The sequence below is a fragment of the Sander vitreus genome, chromosome 3 (assembly GCF_031162955.1).
Source record: "Sander vitreus isolate 19-12246 chromosome 3, sanVit1, whole genome shotgun sequence".
Taxonomy (NCBI): domain Eukaryota; kingdom Metazoa; phylum Chordata; class Actinopteri; order Perciformes; family Percidae; genus Sander; species Sander vitreus.
Window position 1 is genome coordinate 13,698,005 of NC_135857.1, and position 18,733 is coordinate 13,716,737.

Genomic DNA, 18,733 nt, shown 5'->3' on the forward strand with positions numbered 1-18,733 from the left:
TTTAAAACATAATTTAGTACTACAGATCTTTCATGTACATAATCCTACCCATACATTGAATAGAGGTTTCTGTGGTAAGAATATTAGAAATTAATAAACGTATAATTTGCTCTGATAGTTTACCACATATATTATATAATAGGGTGATCAATATGTTTATGACAGATTAGTTTGACACTGAATGTAAAATAAAAATGATAACGCATCTTTTAGTTTACACAAGGGAAACGGTTGATGTTTTCTTTGCTTGCAGCTATTTATGTGGGACCACTTTTGATATACTCTGATTCATGTACTGGACTGATTTATTTATTTTTTCTAATATTTAATCAAAGAAAATTATTATAAACAATTGTACACTAATTTCTATTGCGCTAACAATACATCAGAATTATTTGTTGATTATATTTTGTATTAATAATCTGATTATGCAAAGTAACTAAAGCTTTAAAATAAGTTAAGTAATAAGTACAGTATTTGCCTCCAAAAGGGAGTAGAGCATAAGTATAAAGTAGCATAAAATGAAACTACTCAAGTAAAGTACAAATAACTTAATTAAATGTACTTGAGTAAATGTACTTAGTCCCTTTGCACCACTGCTTGCATTTTAAATTTTGTTGAATTGACTGTGGTTCCTTATCCCGATCAGAAGGTGGCGGTAGCGCACCACAAAGCCATTTGCCGACCACAATAAAAAACCTAAAAGAAGTTACGCCATATTTTGGTCCCACGAAGATGTCCCGTAGCCATCAGAGACGGATTGACATAACACATCAATGCCCGTAATGGGAAGGCGTTCTATTTGTACATTTTTAAATTGACTAACGTTACTGCACCGGAATAGTTATAACAAGTTTGCTACATGATCTCTTTGTTGCAGTTTTTCTCATTAGTAGCTATTAGTGGATGGAAATTAGTTAAACACAGTAATAGTTGCTGCTCGCTAAACACAAGAAGCTAAAAAAAAAAAGAATTCACCTGTTTCAGTGTAAATTATTATAATGTATCATGCATTAATTTGATCAAAGCAACCCTAAAGCCAATAACGCCTTCAAAGAACTGGGCTGCAGGAGTCACACTGAAGATTGGAACCGCATAAGACAGACTATCAAATGCGAAAGATATGGATCAGTATGTTGAAACAGGACTAACGTTACACACGGATGCAAATGTAACCGTGTTGACTGACAGTCTGTTTCCCATCGAGGCTGATTCAGCTCAGAGCCAGCCTCGACTTCCTGTGTGAATATCCCTCCTACATGCTCCACAAGCCGGTTTGGACACGTAGCTGTAAGGACTGCCTGCCTGCTGTTTCTCCCAGTCATGTCCAGGTCCAGTCGGCGGTACAAGCCTCTGCAGCAGAACAACGGCTCTCTCCCCGGCTGTGACCGGGTGCGGATGCCCCGGGCCCGGGTACTGCTGCTCTGCCTCTTCGGGGTTCTGGTGCTGGCGGTGGTGCTGGGAGTCTACCTGTCAAACGACACCACCGATGGACATGTGAACCGCATGCCAACCGCAGATTTGGCCAAAGACAGGGTAAGAGTAATGGCAGATACATAAACACAGACTCTCAAACTTTACCTGTCTGCTGTGGGACCTCTAAGTGTTCACTGTCACTTAATAGCCACAACCAGATTGTGTTGCATTGTCTGGATTTCTGTGTTATAACCTCACATAGTAACCAGATATGACAAAGCTGAACTATGAGCTTTGGATTCCCCTTTGTTCATAATGGATCCACATTAAAGGACCAGAGAAGATCAGTGACAATGTTAATATGGCTCATATAGTGCTGAAACTAATAGTTGATTAATTGATAAAAAAAAAATCCTTCCTTTAATTTTCTAGGTTATTATTTAAAAACACCAATTCCAAATATCCTCTGGCTCCAGCTGTGACAATCGCTGCTTTTCTTTGTCTCGTGATAATAAACTTTAGTCTTTAAAGATCCCTTCTAGACATGTTTTAGTATACTGTGTCTGATATGTTTTCTCCACAACAAACTAAACATTTCCTTATTAAAAATTCTTAAAAATAACTATTTTTTTAATTCCCCCCTAGTGAAAAATCCCAAATCAATGAATATGCAAATATTGTTAATTTCAAAAGTGTTACTGCTGGACACAAGATGTCTCCTACTTAACTGAAAAGTCCATTCCACGTCACACTTGTGTTAGTTGCAGATTAGCTTCAAAACAAGTAGAGATGTCACAATGCATGTGTTAAACTCAGATTTAAGGTGAGCACAAACAAACTTTCCCTCTTTGCAGATTAATGTGAGAACAGCCTTCTAGTGTCAAACACCAGTCTGGGTCAAACACCCAAGTGAAGTAACCAAAAGCAAAACACAATGCTGACTGGGGCGAAGTATTAGTCAGACAAGTAGTCTGATACCATCATCTGGAACGTTATTCACTATTTTCTGTAATTCTATGGACAAAACGATTCAATTGAAAAATCAAGAAAAGAATCAGCAGATTAATCCATTTTTATTATATAGTCCAACATCCCAAATGTGCCTCAAATGGATTCAGGCTCTCAACTTAAATAAGGAAAGCACACACACACACACAAATAACCTTTTTAATGGGAAAATAGGTAGGGCAACAGAGGGAGGCCCCTCCTCCACAGGGCTGGGTATCAGTATCGACCAAAATAACCCAGTAGTCGGTTACCAAACTTCTCCAGATAAACCATACCTGCTTTTGATCCTTTTTGTACCCAGATGTGGTTTTGCTTGCAGCCAATAACCAAGCATTCTTCAATTGAATGCGACGTGTGATTGGCCCACTACTGCAGCAGCTAGTGGTGGAGTGGTGGTGGCATTTTACGCAACTGAATGCTTCCGTTCACATGATGGGTATTGAATCAAGTAGAACAAAAAAATATTAAAATAAGTACTCTATTGGTATAACGTTAGGGCACTGGTATTGTCAATAGCAAGCCCTACTCCTTCAGTATGGGCAGGCATGCAAGAGATGCCGCATATACAGAATATAGTGGACAGAAATGACAATTAAAATAACAACTTTTAGGTGCTGCTAAACACTTGTCCGACCTGGACCATAAAACCTATATATAGGTATTATAGGGACCACAATGGAAATAAGTCTTTGGGCTTTATTCTGTCATCCCTGACTATTTATGTATTTTTAATGTATGACACATGTACTGTTTCATATTTTTATATTGAAGTGGTCAAATAAAATCAATCAATCAAACCTCTTCTGTACAAAAACGACCTGTTGTTACAGTTTGCTGCCTAACCTTTTGATCACAGAATACATTGTTTTTCCTGCTTTTCCTCATCCTACGTTTGCTTTTTTTAATCAATAATCACATCTCCCAGTTGTCCCACAAACCCAGTAAGTGCTCTCCGGCTCAGATCCGCCGTCTGGCCTCTCAGGTGGATGGTACCCGCCTGTGGGAGACCCACCTGAGGCCCATCCTAATAGAGAGGCTCCCAGGGACACAAGGCAGCCTGGCTGTACAGCAGGTGTGTGCATATTTATAGTTTTATAGTTTTCTCCTCTTCACACATTTTCTTCACTCGTCTTTAATCCGCCCTCTCTGCTCTGCTTCAGCACATCACCTCCACTCTGTCCTCGCTGTCTGCTGGCTGGGCCGTAGACTTGGACTCATTCCAGTCTTCGACCCCTCGCGGCCAGATCACGTTCACCAACATCGTTGCCACTTTGGATCCTTCGGCACCTCGCAGGCTGCTCCTGGCCTGCCACTACGACTCCAAGGCTCTGCCTCCAGACCCCCGGGCCCCAGAGAAGGTGTTTCTGGGGGCCAGTGACTCGGCAGTGCCCTGTGCTATGATCCTGGAGCTTGTCACCTCTCTGGATGCCCAGCTTCTATCATTCAAACAGCAGGTAAATGCTCAGTTGGGTTTTGTTACATGCGTGTTGACGTCCTGGCAATTTGCAGTGGTTGCTGCAAGATATACAGTAGACAGCAGTTGGAGCAGATGTCGACGGATTAATTTCCTGTGATCTGTCCAATGACAAAGAGAAAAGGAGATGCTGACAAGAGTATCTTCTCTCTTTTTTCCTTCTTCTTATACTCTCATTTCATCCCACTGGCTCTGTGCCTGCAGTATGGGATGAAAAATGCTGACTCCAGCACCTTGTTTTCTTTGTAGCAGTCATCTGTAAATAGCAGTACCCCTCCAGAGGCTAAGATTTATGTAGTTACTGTAGCAATACACACTGCGACATCACTGCAGAAAGAGAAACTGGCATCAGTTGCTGCTTTTTGTGAAGCTTTTTTTTTTTTTTTACCCTCTTCCCTTCTTCTCTACTAGAAACTTCCAGTGTCTCTCCAGCTGGTGTTTTTTGATGGGGAGGAGTCATTTGAAGAGTGGACCGCCACAGACTCACTGTACGGCTCCCGTCACATGGCTGAGCGCATGGCCAACACGCCTCACCCTGCAGGCTCCACACACACCACCGTGCTTCAGGCTGTGGTGAGAAAACAGAAATGTGCATCCCGATCCAGACACACTCTAAATTATGTATGAGAAGGCTGAATTTAGCAGACTGCCTAGACACAGCCCATTTTAAATTTAACAAAAGCAGCAGGTCTGTCATGTCTGTATGGACTGACCCTCCTACTAAATATAGGAATTTAGGATGGGTCTGAATTTAAATTGAACAGCCCAAATCTAGTTACGATCTCTAACTTAACCCCTCCTGTCATGTATCTTAACACTCCTGTATATGTTTTTTTTTTTTTTGTTAACATATACTGTACTGGGATTAAAAGGAAACTCAATATTCAGTAGCCATTTTGACTTTGCATTTTCTCTCTAGGACCTCTTTGTGCTGCTAGACCTGCTCGGTGGTCCTGATCCACTAATTGCAAATCACTTTGATAACACGGCACGGTGGTTTGACCGCCTGATCGCTGCAGGTGAGGACTGGCTGTAACGTTTTCATGAATATTTAAAATCCCCTCTCCGTTGTGGGCCCTAACTCTACCTTCACCCTCGCTCTCAGAGAAGAGACTCCATCGGCAGGGTCTTTTGACGTCTCACCCCTCAGAGCAGACGTATTTTAGGAAGGATGTGTACCTCGGACCTGTGCAGGACGACCACATCCCCTTTCTTCACAAAGGTGAGTGATGGCATACACTGCTGGAGATTTGTCTTAAGTATAAGATATGCTGTCAGTCATCATCACTGTCTTCCACCCCCTCCACACTTACAGGTGTCCCTGTGCTACACGTCATCGCCACTCCCTTCCCACAGTTCTGGCACACACTGGACGACACAGAGGAGAACATGCACCGCCCAACTGTGGTGAACCTGACCAAGATCATGGCTGTGTTTCTGGCAGAATATCTGGGCTTCTGAACACAAACACTGACAAGTATTTATGGTGAAGGTGCTGACTTTTTACCCAGTACTGGAGTACTAGTGCTGTTTGTGTTTGTCACACTGATGACAAATAATTGCAAAATGACCAGTGTTAATTGAACCCAAATGCACAAGAGAAGAACCTGAAATGAACTAAACTGTTCTGTTATCAGTGTACTGGAATACCAGCTAATACTTTACCAAAGACTTGGCCCTGCTGGACTGACCAGACTACTTGGTTTCATGTGAGGGATGAGCTGGAGACGCCTGTCCTAATGTCTGGGCATGGGATGTGGCTACAAAGAGTCTTAATTAAAATGTTAATAGTTCTTAGATCATGGTACCAGAGGAACGGTTGGGAAAGTTCGTGAATTTAAAGGCACTCTAAATTATTCTTCATTCCTGTGAAAAAAGAAACCATAGCCGTAACATTGTTTTCCCCCGTTAATATGATTTAGATGCACTAATGTCTTCTTAAAGACAGACTTTGTAATGAGTTGAGATCTCGGAGCTTCTGTGAACACTGGGTCCTATCTGTGAATAATTATTTGCCTTTACTTGATTGAGGATCCTCTTAGCCTTACAACCTGTATGACCAATATGGCTATACTGCACATTTTGTGTCAGTTTAATGATGTTATTAGAGTGAAATCCAACAAATGTTATTTTACACCATGTGAAAGGTGTAGTGAAAAGTCGGCAATAAAGTAAAAATGGTTTTATTCCGTTTCTCTTAGAATTTGATGCACTTTTGGAAAGTCAAAAACATAAACTATTACAAAATATTAGTACATGCAGAGACATTTTACCATTATAGTCCAGTCTTATCCTCCTCTGCCCAGTCATGTTTTGGTAACAAACTTTACTAAGCTTGCAAAGTATTGGTTTTACTGACATCAGAAAATAGACTTTACATTCAAGAAGGAGCAAAACAGTTTTTGTAAGTGTTACTTATTCAAAAATAAAAGTCACAAATTAAACATTTGAAGGGCAGACTCAAATGAGGCCTACACACATGTGACGTAGAGGAGGTGGCGGGTGAGAGAGGGGTGGAGGTGGAGAGTGGTATAGGAGATGTGGGCTTCCTGGAGGCAATAAGTCATTGTCAGAGGAAGGGTAGACTTGTTCTGAAGTTCCTCCAGAGCTAGACATCTGGAAACTGAATGAAGAGACAAGGAGAATCAGAAAATTGCATCTGATCCTAACACCACTGTTCAATCTTGCATCATGTCTGATGTAAACCACAAGAGGGTGCTGTTGTTCTGTAAAATGAATGAACTTAGACAATGTGTGCAACAGAAAGTTAAAAATGTACAACGTCCATTCGATTTTTACATGATTTCAGACTGTTTTAAGTGTGGCTCTATACTTTGCAGATGTTCATGTTGCATTGAGAGACAAACCAATATGTCTACTTTCACCTGGTCTCAGGACAGGACAAACAGGAGAACACTTACAACAATGGCAAAATCATCAATGGACCACAAGGTCTGTGCTTGAAATTTTATAATTCTTACAATTCAAGACACATAAATACATACAAGTTCTACACACACTCCAACTGGAACACAACCGTAACAGTATGAGGACAAATAAATACCAGTACAAGGTGCATGGATAGCAGCGTCAAAGTAACCTACTAAATAACCTAATAAAGAAAGAAAGAAAGAAAGAAAGAAAGAAAGAGAGGATGATGTCCATCTGTAAGGAACAGGTACAAGTACTCCTTTATACCTGCAGCCATTTCCTTCCCTTTCAGGAAGGAAATGGCTGCAGGTATAAAGGAGTACTTGTACCTGTTCCTTACAGATGGACATCTTAGACAGGAGCCAGACAGCAAGGATTTAAATTCAGGGAATAAGGGGTGGGAACTGTTGGAGAGAATAGCATTAGCTTTCCTGACAATGTGCACTGTTGGACACCCAATATCTTATTGCTCATCTTTAAGCTTTACTAGCTTGTTAAAGCTGGTGTAGGCAGTTTTCTGGAAAAGGCAAAAAAAACAACTCCAGAATTTAAAAATACAGCCCTCCTCCTGCAGCTCTCCCCTCTCTATCCTAAGCCCCTCCCAGCAGACGAGCACGGGCACACCCCGATCGTGATTGTGATGCCGATGCCATATTGGCAATTCTGTGACAATTACCGTCCTGTTTTCTTTGCAAACTTTTGGGCCTATAAACCCCTTTGATATGACATACTAGAATTCAAATCTCTAGTGGGCATAATAACAGCAAAATATCAATATCAGCAAAGTGCTTCAACAAGACAATAACCCTGAGAGCAACCTGCTGACCCGTCACCGACCCGTTAACATCCGTGGTCCTGTCCCTCTGCCTGCGGTTCTTGAACCAGTTGCTGACCTGAGTGGTTGTCAGGCCCGTGGCTGCTGCTAGCTCCCGTTTCTCCCAGGTAGAGGGATAGGGTTTATGGCAGTACCACTCCCGGAGTATTGTCCGTGATTTTTCCTGTTGGTAAATTAAATAAATAAAGTCAAAATTAACCTTTTTTTTTTATACACAAAGACATACACAGACATACAGATAGGTTTAAAGTACCTAACCATGTAAAATAGGTTTCACTATTCAACATTTCTTCATGATGAATTGATATTGTTTAAAACTTAAATGGTGGCCAAAGCCCTTCCAGCTAAAATGTTTCATATTTGACAGTTGCCACCATTGTAACTTTCCTAGTGGTGGAAAAGTGGTCAGATCAGATGCTTAACTAAAGTGAAACTAGCAGCTTACCACCACACTAAGTGTGAAAATACTCCATTACAAGTTAAAGTCATGCCTACTAATTATAATAGTAAAAGTACTAATAGAAAATGTCTCCTTTAAGTTTTATTGTTTATACAAATAGCAACATTTAAAAGTTGTAGCTGGTTAATGTAGAGCACAGTTTAACTACTTTATATATAGGCCTGCTTTTGAGTATGGCAATCTATAACAAATAGTCATATTTTAGAGGAGGATTATATATTTTTAAATGTAAAATCTGAATCAGAAAAGTAACTAATTACAGCCTGATTATACATGTCAAATATAGTGGCGTTAAAAACAATATTAATATTTACCTCTGAAATGTGGTAGAATAGAAATAAAATATAGTATTTTATATAAATATAAAATAAAGTAGCATAAGATACTCAAGTATAATACAGGTATCACAAAACTACTTACAACTAGTACAGAGTAGCTTATTTAAGTAAATGTATTTAGTTACTTTATACTACTGACCTTTCCAATCCGCCTGTCTATTGGTGTATAGATAGACCGTCTTACGCACACTGATCACAGCTAATCAAAATTCATAACTGTCTCTTTCAATGTAGCACGTACCAGGACGCTAAATAACAGTTGGGGAGCACATTAAGGGTAAGATAAGATACCTACCTTAAAATAGTAGCTGGTCTCCTCTCCATCCCAGATGGTGTGTGGTAGAGGAAACTTCCTCCTTACGCGATACTTCCCCACAGCTCCCAGGGGCCGGCCCCTCTGCCTCTCGGCCTCCATGTAGTGGGCTCTGAGCCAGAGCTGCTGCAGGAGCGGTTGGCTGCGTGGGGAGAAGGGGAAACCCTCCAGCACGGCGTAGAGGTCAGTGAAGTGGCCCTGGTGAAAGGCCACTGCGGCTTTAGCTTTGAGCACGCTTTCCAGCTCCCCAAGGCAAACAGAGGAGGAGGAAAGGGAAAGAGGAGGTAGAGTGCGGAGGAAGCCAGCAAGACGATCCATGCAACCGCTCTTCAGAAGGACCTCACACACACAAGTCACCTGCTCCGCTGTGAAGATCATCGTTGTGGAAACGGCCCCAAAAAATCCTGAGATGTGAGTTTGACCAAGGTCTGTGTGAAGATAACAACCTCTTCTAACAACCTCTTTTACTGTGGAGTATTGTGGCCGTCCTGTGGATGAACAAGTGAATGTGTGTGTGTTTATCATTACTCATCATGCCCTGGCAGAATGGAATCATAGGTAACCTGAGACCATCAGGGTTATAACAACAAACCATACATCCCTTCTTCTCTTGTACAAACACGCATGCACACCCTCACACACATTTTGGATTTGCTATTGTACTGGCATTGAGAGAGAGAGAGAGAGAGAGAATAATGGCTTTGCCGTGCAGAAAGAAAATGCATTTGAATAAAATTTTCTTGCCAAATTAGAAGCAAAATCCTCAGACAAATAGTTTTACTTCTAACAATAATTTACAGTTTCCAACACTCATAATAATAATAAAAGACAAACCTTTTTTGTAAATGTAGTTTATTACAACATTATGTAATATAAAAAATAGATGCATTTGAATTAGAGAAAACAAGAACATTGAATGACAGACACAAACAATCCCTTTCACAACTATCAAAAAGTTGATCAAAATACATTATCTTTGGTTAAATCTGGGGTCATATGTGTCAGGTAGGAGTAAAAACGTATCCCGGGCTACAAACAAACAGGGGTACAAATGTGCATAAGCCCACAGAGGCTTTAATGTCTATATACTTTGGTAAAAAAATGGCTCATATAATCAAACACAGGCTACTATATTTTACATATTGGACACATTTCCCTTTACCCCTAACTGCTAGTTTAAAATGTCAGTAAAATTCAGACTAAAATTGATTTGTCCAAGATACCTTGGACAAATAATCTACCAACCCAAAGGCCACTGGGAAAAAATATTATCTTAACATTTATTAACGGGGTGACCTACTGGATTTGAAAATCAAAAACTAAAATTGATTTAATAACTGTAGTCTAAGATTGTAAAACTTACACAACAATGTGACCTTCCAAGTGAAAATGAATATCACTTTCTGTATGCGTTTTTCCACAAGGATTCATTTTCTAACTGATTGATACATGCTTTAAATAGATTAAATGTACAAAAAAGACAAACAACAAACATACTTTTAAAATAAGAAACACAAAGGCCATTATTGTAACTAGATGCGACACGGAAGTGTATTTTTGTGTACCATAATTGACCAAAGGTTTGACCGCTACCTGTGTTATGACATGACAGTACGATGAGGAGTATTTTTAGGTTTTAACTGAAGGAGCTCTTCCATCAATTTATGACAGATTTCATCAGGCAATCAGTATCCTGTTGTCAAGTGGGGATTATTAATGTCCAAGTAATAAAGGATAGGACATTTCAGAACAGAATATGAGTCAAACCATTGTCATAACAACACGGCAGCGCAGCGTAAACATTGTGTAAATGAAAGGTGCAAAATATACAAATAGGAGATTGAGCCATGACTATGCAACCAAATGTGTCACATTATATTTCATTGGAGATCAAACAGATCAAATTTGGGTATTCATAAAGGTCCATAAAGTGAATCCCAAAATTTGGTTGGGGTGTATAGCACTTTAAAAATGTGTAGAAAGTCCAAACATCTTTTTTCAAAACATCAAACCTGTAAGATTTAATATAAGGCACTTATCAGTATCGACAAACAGAGATTTTTGGATCACAGCAAACATTTTAGTGTCATGCTTCATTAAAATCTCAGTATTTAAAAGCTTTTTCTCATCTCCCAAGTGTACTGGCTTTTCAACTCAGCCATTGTGCCACATAGTGTCCTATAAATAACTAAACATGCATTGCATAGAGTATATACCCTTTTATTTCCTGTGTTATAGTTTTATTAATGGAGGGCATCATTCGCACTTAAAAAGTGCAGAAAGTCTTTTAAAAACAGACTGATAAACACAGTTTGGCAGCATGTTTCAGCCCAGACTTCAGTAACTTAAAAGAAATAAAATACTGCTGTAATGCAAGAATGGTTTCACATAAAACTTAACTGGGTTCCGTTAGTGAAGAATACAATCTTAACTATATTCCTGGAGTGTTGGTAGAATACATCCTGAATCTCGGAGTTCTGGGCAGGCAGGCAAACCTCAACTATTTCTAGATGTATGCCTTTGCCAGATAGTCCGGTGGATAGTTAGCGCGGTGGATCCACAACAAGCTACTCCTACGGCCAGCAAAATCCCCAGACATTTTTTCCAAGTACAGCTGAATTTGGTCTGTAGTCCACTGCAAAGAAGAGCTGAGAGAATAGACAAAGCCATAACGCCTTGCATAATATAGTCTTTTCTTTTAAAACACCAGGACCTGTAACTGGGCCAAGCAGACTAAGCAGAGTAAGTTCTTCTGTCTGCTTCTGATAAAACAGATAAGGCAAATACGGATTTGAGGAAAAAAACTTTGAGACGCTTATGAACATCCCATAAAACTCTGCCCATCCACATGAAATAGAGCTGTAGAGGATTTATCTCAAAAGTGCCAGCTAAGAACATGATGGTATGAGGCCCTACTGAGAGAGCATCATTGTTGTACAAGTCAGAACCTGAACGGACTGTAAAAAGAACAACATTTGGCTCTTAGAGGATTGACAATGTGGAATACGATCTTTCAGACAGCAGAGACTGCAACTTACTGATTGTTTAATCTTTTCTGTTTTTTAGAGACACTGGGTTGCCGACCAGCAAGGTAAACAAACTACAAGCCCAGGTCATCATCCACAGGGACAGACTGGAGCTGAGTAAGAATCTTGGAGTCCCCATCCATCTCCTCTGGATTCCTCAGTGCCGAGTTGGCTTCCACATCCTGCTCTGGCGAAGGGCTTCCCAGAAGCAGCGACTCTCCTCCAGGTAGGCCTAACAAAGCCGGGTCTACAGGTAGGTCCCCCTTGCTGCGGACATCAAACAGAGTTAGACTAGCTGAAGTGGAGAGGGGCACAGGGCTCCAGGCTGGTTGGGACAACTGGATGTTGGTTGTCGCCCCACTGTACATAGGACTGAGGGTAAGCATACTCTCTGGAGTCAAAGTGTTTGGCGTGGTAGGTGTGTCTGGATTGTCCAGCGCATGAGGGGAGGGGGCGGCAGGTGTCCCAGTCTCTGGAGCACAGTATGGTGGAGACGAGTTGATGAAGTTTAGGGGAGATGATGTGAGGCCACTGGGGGTTGGGCCTGACGTGGTTGAGACGACAGGAGGGGTGAAGGGGGTGAGAACAGGACTCAATCCATTTAGAGAGATGGGTGAAGCCTCGGGGACTGGTTTCAGCGGCAACCTGGCTAGTTGGATGCCTGCTGGGATGGTCAGAATCAGCTTGCCTTGCTGGACACTCAGGTAGGGGCTTCCACCGAGGAGAAGGTTACCTACAGTGGTGATAAATTGACAGCAATCAAGACCGAGTAACAACATGAGCACCATCATACTTCTTTGAGGCAGCAAATTAATTTACAAACCAATACTTAAAATAACATGTTTTAGACAATAAACATCTGCTATAAGAAAAAAATCAGTCAATCAGGCATTAATAATTTGTCTTGATACGGTTTATTTAAATTTTTATAAATAAATGCCGTGATAGGCAACTATCCATTTTTCATTATGATATTTAAGCAACAATTGTGGTTTTCTGCTTTTCTTTGTCTAATCTGAAAATAAACTGAATATATATGAAGGTATTGGACTGATGGAAAGACTAAACAAGTAACATGATGACAACACCCTGGGCAACAACCTTTGAGGTGCATTTCTTCTTTTCAGACATTTTATAGACCAAATAAATGATTTACTTATTGAGAAAATAATTACCAGATTAATCAATAATGAAAAACAATTGTTAGTTCCAGTCCTGGAATATTTCATCTCATTGTGTATTATGTCTATAACTACTGGTAATTTAGCAAGTACTTATGTCAAGTGACTCTGCATCAGCTAATCAAAGTAATAAAATACTTCTTTTTTTTTTACTTTAATTACTTTGATTAGTTTTGAGAAAAAGAATCATGCACCTTCAGTATAAAACATAAATTAAAACAATTAAAGAGTAACTATTATTTTCATTGTTGATTAATCAACTGCTTGTTGACTCTATTAGTTGCTAAGTCAGTTGTTTTGTCTGACCAATAGTCCAAATCCCAAATATATTCAGTTTAATATTATATATGACAAATAAAGTCTTTAAATCCTCACATTTGAGAAGCAGTTTGTTTTGGTCAATTTTGCTTGACAACCATAGACTGTATGCTGACAACGCTCTGCTTGCTACATTTATTCACACATAACTAATGAATTCAGTGTACCTGGAGGAGCAGAGGGCAGCTGAATGATCCCAGAGTTGAGGAGCTGCACACCAGGGGCCATGCTGGTTGGGGGACCCACACTCTGAATGGGCCTCAGCTGGTTTATCCTGAGAGGACCCTGTGCGACCCCTGCAGGAGCTGAAGTCAGGATCTGGAAGGGCACTCCAGCAGAGGGGATGGAAAGAGGACTGGCAGGTACCACTTGGGGGAAAGAGATGGTGGTAGAAGTTTGGATGGGCGAGACTGGGACCAGCTGAGGCATGGAGAGGGGGACTAACTGTGCTGCTGTGGTGCCTTTGGCCTGGGGGACTGGGACTACTTGTGTCGGGGAAGAGATGGAAATAACCTGTGGGACTTGGATTTTGCTGGGTGTGGAGTTTGTGCTTTGGTCCCCCAGCTGGTGTACCGTTCGCTGTGGGAGCTGATTGTTGTTAAGCTGTGAGATAGAAACTATGGTTGTGGCCCCTTCAGGCAAAGTTGTTGAAGCATCCTGCTGCTGTTGCACCAGTCTGTTGCTTGTGTTCACTGTCTGGTCTTGGAACTGGGGAGATGGCGAGGTGAGGGGGGATACTGGGACCAACTGGGGGCATTGGGAAACCTGGGCCCCTGAAGAGTGCTGGACCAGCTGGGATACTGGTATACCCTGGATGGAAGGCACAACTTGTGGCAGAGAGAAGACCTGAGGGGTGGAGCTGCTGGAGGAAACCACAGAGCTAGAAGGGTTTAAGTGGGAGCTAGCAGAGGCTAAGAAAACATACTCCCCTTGCTGACTGGAGAGAGGCACAGCAGAACTGGAGAATACCATGCCTGCTGACGACATAGAGGTCGGGAGGGTGAGAGACTCGTGGCGTTGGGTGTTTTGTGTTAAGACTAGCGAGGGGAGCCTGGTTGGGAAGGACAGAGTTGGTGAGGAGGGAGATAAAGATGAAGAAGAGGAAGATACTGTCTGGATGCTGCCCTCTGATTCAGGGACACTGATGAAATCCATTGCATTGGCGCTGTCTGTTTTAGTTTGTAGAGGAAGAGAGATGATGGATGGAGGGTACGAGACGGGTGTGGTGTTAGTACTAAAAACAACTGCTGGAAGACTGCTCGGCTTGGCCTCCACGGCTGAAACCTCCTGCTGTGCCATAGAAACTGCTTGCTGCTGCACACTGATACTAGGTTTGGTTATTACCTGAGCCCCGTTCAGTATTAAAGGAGAGTTGGTTGCAACAGGACTCAGCGTGACTGTCTGGCAATCGCCTAAGCTTAGCCCATTAATTATGACGCCAGCACCCGTACTGGAGATCAGGGAATTTCCATTAAGTAGTAATGGCTGAGAGGCTGTGAGGAAGCCGCCGGACCCGTTGAGGATGAGCTGGCCTCCCGTACTGCTGGGGACAGCAGAGAGAGAGATGATGGAAGCTGTGGAGCCAGCAGCCTCCTCCAGTTTGTCAGGGGTGTCGTCCATGGGGCTTGCCTCGTCCTCAGTGCTGTGGTTTCCATCAGACTCACTGGAACGGAGGAAAAATAAATGGGTCAAAAAGGGATGTGTGTGGCTTAAGACGGTTGGGCACCGAGTTTTATCAGTGCTCAACTTGAACACTGATAAACACAAGCCATTTACTACCTTTGTAATTTTCTAATCCTTTAAATGCTTTGATCTTATGACATTAGGTGAGCTATGTATTGCAAAGCAATGATTTCTGTTCAGGGACAACATTTTACTCACAAGTCTTATGGATTATGCATTGTTAGGTTTTGATGGGTTTTTTTGTTTTATTGTATGTCATTAACCAACAGAATTAAGAGTCTGATCAATTAACAGGAAAAAACAGAGTATCTGCACACTAGGTTATAGCTCCCAAACTCTTTACCAGGCTTGCATGATGGCATCTGGTTGTTTAACATCATTTTTGACTTTAGTTTAGGTCTGACCAAAAATTTAATTTAGGTCTGACCAAACATTTAATTTTCGTAGTTTCGTTAAGCCAATTCTGAAACATTTGCACTGTTGACAAACATGCCCTCTGGTAAATAACTCAATAAATAAGTAATAGTAACATTTTCAACATCCACTATTCGAGTCTCCAAAAAATAAACCTATAAAACTTTCTATATATATATATATATATATATATATATATATATATATATATATATATATATATATATATATATTCTATTTAAAATGCAACATCTGAGAAAAGCACACAAAAAGTATTTGCATGTTTAGCTTCAAATTAATGATAAAAATGTTTTTTTTTTCTAATGTGCCCACCTGTGTGTTATAGAATAGATTTTTTTTTAGTGGTGAACTTGTGATACGCTGGCAAAACATACTAACCACTCAGTTGTTATATTAAATCCTTCTCAACTTTTTCTGGTCATCTTTACCATCTTATCTACAAAACTGACCATATTCTGCAGTGGATCAGTACAGAACTCTGAACAGTACAAAGCTGGATCAGATTCCCAGAAGCTCTTTTAGGGCGTGTATACTTGGTTCATGTGTGTTACAATGTAAAGCAGCCTGGTCAACTATGCAGATTGTCTGCCAGACCACCACAACCCCTCTGATAAGATAAGTCTGCTGTATTCTCTCGTCTCCTCACAACTTGCCTGCCCCTCCCTGCTTGGTAATAGTGGCTCTGAGATTTCAGATTGTGTGAAATCAACTTAAAAGGATTTTTTTTCCTTTTCACCACCCCCATCTTCCCAAATGTAAGCTTTTACTTTAACCTCGGTCACCCTGCAAGCCCTATGCAGCGGTGCAGGGTTTCAGGAAACTTGAGCCATGGTGGGCGCCTGGATCTCACATTTCACAACAAAGCAACATGCTCCTGGGTCTCAGACCTGTGTGGCTTTACTGCTGTCAAAAGTCAGCCCCCCTGTCCATCTTCTTACTTGATGCAACGTTTTTTAGTTGTTAGTTTTGTAACTTTGAAGTTTACTCTTTCTATGCTGCCCTGTGTAGGCCTGTAGGTCTTTGTTGACGATTAAGGTTTGGTATGGTGGTAGTTTCAGCGACTGTTCTGAGCGATTGGTAATGTCTTAAAACACAACACAAAGTAACGAGCTTGTAACTTTCAAATAAACAAAGGAAAGTATAGAACAGCGGTCGCCTGGATAATGACTTTTGTATGTCCCCTAACTAAATCCATAAAGTCAGCTAGTGTTTAAGAATGCAACAAATGTGTTTCCAGTGTTGTTCTTGCCTTTTGCTGTGGGTCCCGGACGGGGTCCTGTCCCTCTGCCTGCGGTTCTTGAACCAGTTGCTAACCTGTGTGAGGGACAGCCCGGTGACTTTTGCAAGGTTTTTCTTCTCGTCCGGAGTGGGGTACCTGTTGCTCTTATAGCACTCTTTCAGGGCATTTCGGGACTTTTCTTTGAAGCAGTACACGGTCTCCTCTCCGTCCCAGATAGTTTTGGGCAGGGGGAACTTCTTCCTGAGCCGGTACTTGTCCACTGCGCCCAGGCTGCGGCCCCGGGACCTCTCCGCCTCCTTGTAGCGGGCTTTCAGGTACAGGTCCTGCAGGAACCCATGGTTAGACGGGTGGAAGTCGTAGCTCTCCAGGATGGCGTACAGCTCCTTGAATTCTTCCCTGTGGAAAGCCACCAGTGCCTGGGCCTTCAGCAGGGTCTCGTTGCCACGTAGCAGATCGGACGAAGGAGGTATGGTGGATAGAAACCTCCACAGGCGATCTACATTGCCCGCCTGCAGAAGGGCCTCGCAGAGACATGCTACTTGGTCAGTGGAAAAACTCAGAGCCGACTTTTGGAAACTTTGGAGTAATTGTTCCGAAATTTGCACCGTATCTTTCTCTTCTTTGGACTCCGTTGCCGTTGGCTCCTCTGAGCTGTTCTCAGATTGTTCTGTAGACTCTAAAGACAAGGAAGCCATTTTTACTTTAACTTTTTTTCCTCCAGTAGTTCCTCCCCCTCCTCCTCTCTCTCCCTCTCTCTCGCTCTCTCCCTCCCTCCCTGCAGCGCAGCTCTCTCCCGTTCTCCGCCAGTCCACCAAACCATGAATGTGCCTGCTAAGTAGCGGCCACGCCCCTTTCCTAAACTAATGTAGTGTCTTTGTTTTAAAGTTACTTTAATATACTTTAATATAATAATATTATTCAGATGTGAAGATATTTCCGTACTAAATTACTACTAGCCTACTTTACTAGCTCTAGCACTACCAAGTTGGATCAAACTTGTTCATTGACAATAAATGACATTTCTCAAGCTGACTAATGTGGATGATGGAACAAGTATTAATAGAGATCTTTCACTTGGGTAAACGTATTATCATTTTTATGTAAAAATACTCCACTTCAAGTAAAAGCCCTGCATTGCATGCTTTTACTTAAAGCTGGGGTAGGCAGTTTTCTGGAAAAGGCCAAACCCCCTCCAGAATTTGAAAATACAGCCCTCCTCCTGCAGCTCTCCCCTTTCTCTCCTAAGCCTGTGCTTTATACACTAAAATATATATTTTATATCTATCGTAACCTGTAGGAGTAGGCCTAATAGTTATTAATTTAATCCGTCCCCATCATGATTGTTATCCTGATGCCGTTATATATATATAATTCTATGAGAATTACCATCCTATTTTCTTTGCAAATGTGTGGGCCTGTAAAGCCCTTGGAGGTGACACACTGTGATTCAATGCTATGGTAAGCAGAAAGCAAAACTATTAGTAACATCTCTGCATTTCTGAAATGCTTCACTGATATTAACACGTTTTTATTGCGTTTATTGTCAGACTCTCTTTTAGACTCTTAACAATGAAACTTGTTAATTGCAGCCCTAAGTAAAAGTGCTAATTAGGTGGCAGAATGGCCCTGTCAGATTGTTATATTATTGAATACTACTTCTTAGTAGTGAAGTAAAACGTTCAGAATAAAATACTGTAGGTAACAGTTTGTCTTTTTATTTTCAGGTGGCTCTATTGAGGGAATTGTCATCCTGAGCTGGACAGCAGTGAACCATTTGCAGCTCTTTGTGGAAACATGTTGAAGGATATCAACACTATCACATTGGACTGAAAAGTTGCTGCGGCTCTCTGGGCTGAACTTGACGGAAAAATGTGAATGTTGTCAAAAGACAGGAAAATGTTGAAAATTTCAAAAATGTTTAAATAAAATTATTTTTTCAATTAAGAACATTGTTTGGATTACCTTTTGATTTGTATTTGTTATTCTGAAGTATACCTTATTAGTAGTACAACATTAGTAACTGGAGATTATTATATAATATTATTTATAATAGTAATAATCAATAATATAGTAAC

At 41.2% G+C, this 18,733-nt stretch overlaps 3 protein-coding genes and 1 long non-coding RNA gene across 12 annotated transcripts; 2 read left to right on the forward strand and 2 right to left on the reverse strand.

The window, feature by feature from the left end:
• Positions 1-705: 705 nt before the first annotated feature.
• qpctla (glutaminyl-peptide cyclotransferase-like a) lies at positions 706-6,084 on the forward strand. The gene is made up of 7 exons (XM_078246124.1): positions 706-1,536; positions 3,350-3,496; positions 3,585-3,878; positions 4,310-4,471; positions 4,818-4,917; positions 5,004-5,120; positions 5,214-6,084. The coding sequence occupies exons 1-7, from the start codon at positions 1,324-1,326 to the stop codon at positions 5,357-5,359; spliced, it is 1,179 nt and encodes a 392-aa protein (XP_078102250.1). The 5' UTR covers positions 706-1,323; the 3' UTR covers positions 5,360-6,084.
• six9 (SIX homeobox 9) lies at positions 6,066-9,309 on the reverse strand. 9 transcript variants are annotated; one of them, XM_078246126.1, is made up of 4 exons: positions 8,758-9,308; positions 7,667-7,827; positions 7,159-7,233; positions 6,066-6,521 (listed from the first exon to the last, which is right to left on the reverse strand). In XM_078246126.1, the coding sequence occupies exons 1-4, from the start codon at positions 9,298-9,300 to the stop codon at positions 6,359-6,361; spliced, it is 942 nt and encodes a 313-aa protein (XP_078102252.1). In that variant the 5' UTR covers positions 9,301-9,308; the 3' UTR covers positions 6,066-6,358. The 9 variants fall into 9 exon arrangements, 6 of the variants coding, with proteins under 6 accessions (XP_078102252.1, XP_078102254.1, XP_078102253.1 ...); XR_013501738.1 differs by having other exon boundaries at positions 6,433-6,521; positions 7,636-7,827; positions 8,758-9,309; XR_013501740.1 differs by having other exon boundaries at positions 6,433-6,521; positions 7,723-7,827.
• Positions 9,095-18,605, forward strand: LOC144515357 (uncharacterized). The gene is made up of 3 exons (XR_013501741.1): positions 9,095-9,186; positions 11,842-12,054; positions 18,383-18,605. It is a non-coding gene; the product is annotated as an uncharacterized LOC144515357 (long non-coding RNA).
• six5 (SIX homeobox 5) lies at positions 11,876-17,429 on the reverse strand. Its single transcript, XM_078246123.1, has 3 exons — positions 16,668-17,429; positions 13,468-14,963; positions 11,876-12,534 (listed from the first exon to the last, which is right to left on the reverse strand). The coding sequence occupies exons 1-3, from the start codon at positions 17,351-17,353 to the stop codon at positions 11,876-11,878; spliced, it is 2,841 nt and encodes a 946-aa protein (XP_078102249.1). The 5' UTR covers positions 17,354-17,429.
• Positions 18,606-18,733: the final 128 nt, after the last annotated feature.

Excerpts from the sequence above, each read along its gene's own strand:
- qpctla (XM_078246124.1), top strand. The coding sequence starts at position 1,324 with ATGTCCAGGTCCAGTCGGCGGTACAAGCCTCTGCAGCAGAACAACGGC. Across the intron at positions 4,918-5,003 it reads TGACCGCCTGATCGCTGCAG|AGAAGAGACTCCATCGGCAG; the intron begins GTGAGGACTGGC and ends CCTCGCTCTCAG. Across the intron at positions 5,121-5,213 it reads CATCCCCTTTCTTCACAAAG|GTGTCCCTGTGCTACACGTC; the intron begins GTGAGTGATGGC and ends CCACACTTACAG.
- six9 (XM_078246126.1), bottom strand. The coding sequence starts at position 9,300 with ATGATAAACACACACACATTCACTTGTTCATCCACAGGACGGCCACAA. Across the intron at positions 7,828-8,757 it reads AGACCAGCTACTATTTTAAG|GAAAAATCACGGACAATACT; the intron begins GTAGGTATCTTA and ends ATTTACCAACAG. Across the intron at positions 7,234-7,666 it reads AGGACCACGGATGTTAACGG|TTCCCACCCCTTATTCCCTG; the intron begins GTCGGTGACGGG and ends TCTCTCCAACAG.
- six5 (XM_078246123.1), bottom strand. The coding sequence starts at position 17,353 with ATGGCTTCCTTGTCTTTAGAGTCTACAGAACAATCTGAGAACAGCTCA. Across the intron at positions 14,964-16,667 it reads TCCGGGACCCACAGCAAAAG|TGAGTCTGATGGAAACCACA; the intron begins GCAAGAACAACA and ends CCTCCGTTCCAG. Across the intron at positions 12,535-13,467 it reads GCTGCCCTCTGCTCCTCCAG|GTAACCTTCTCCTCGGTGGA; the intron begins GTACACTGAATT and ends TCACCACTGTAG.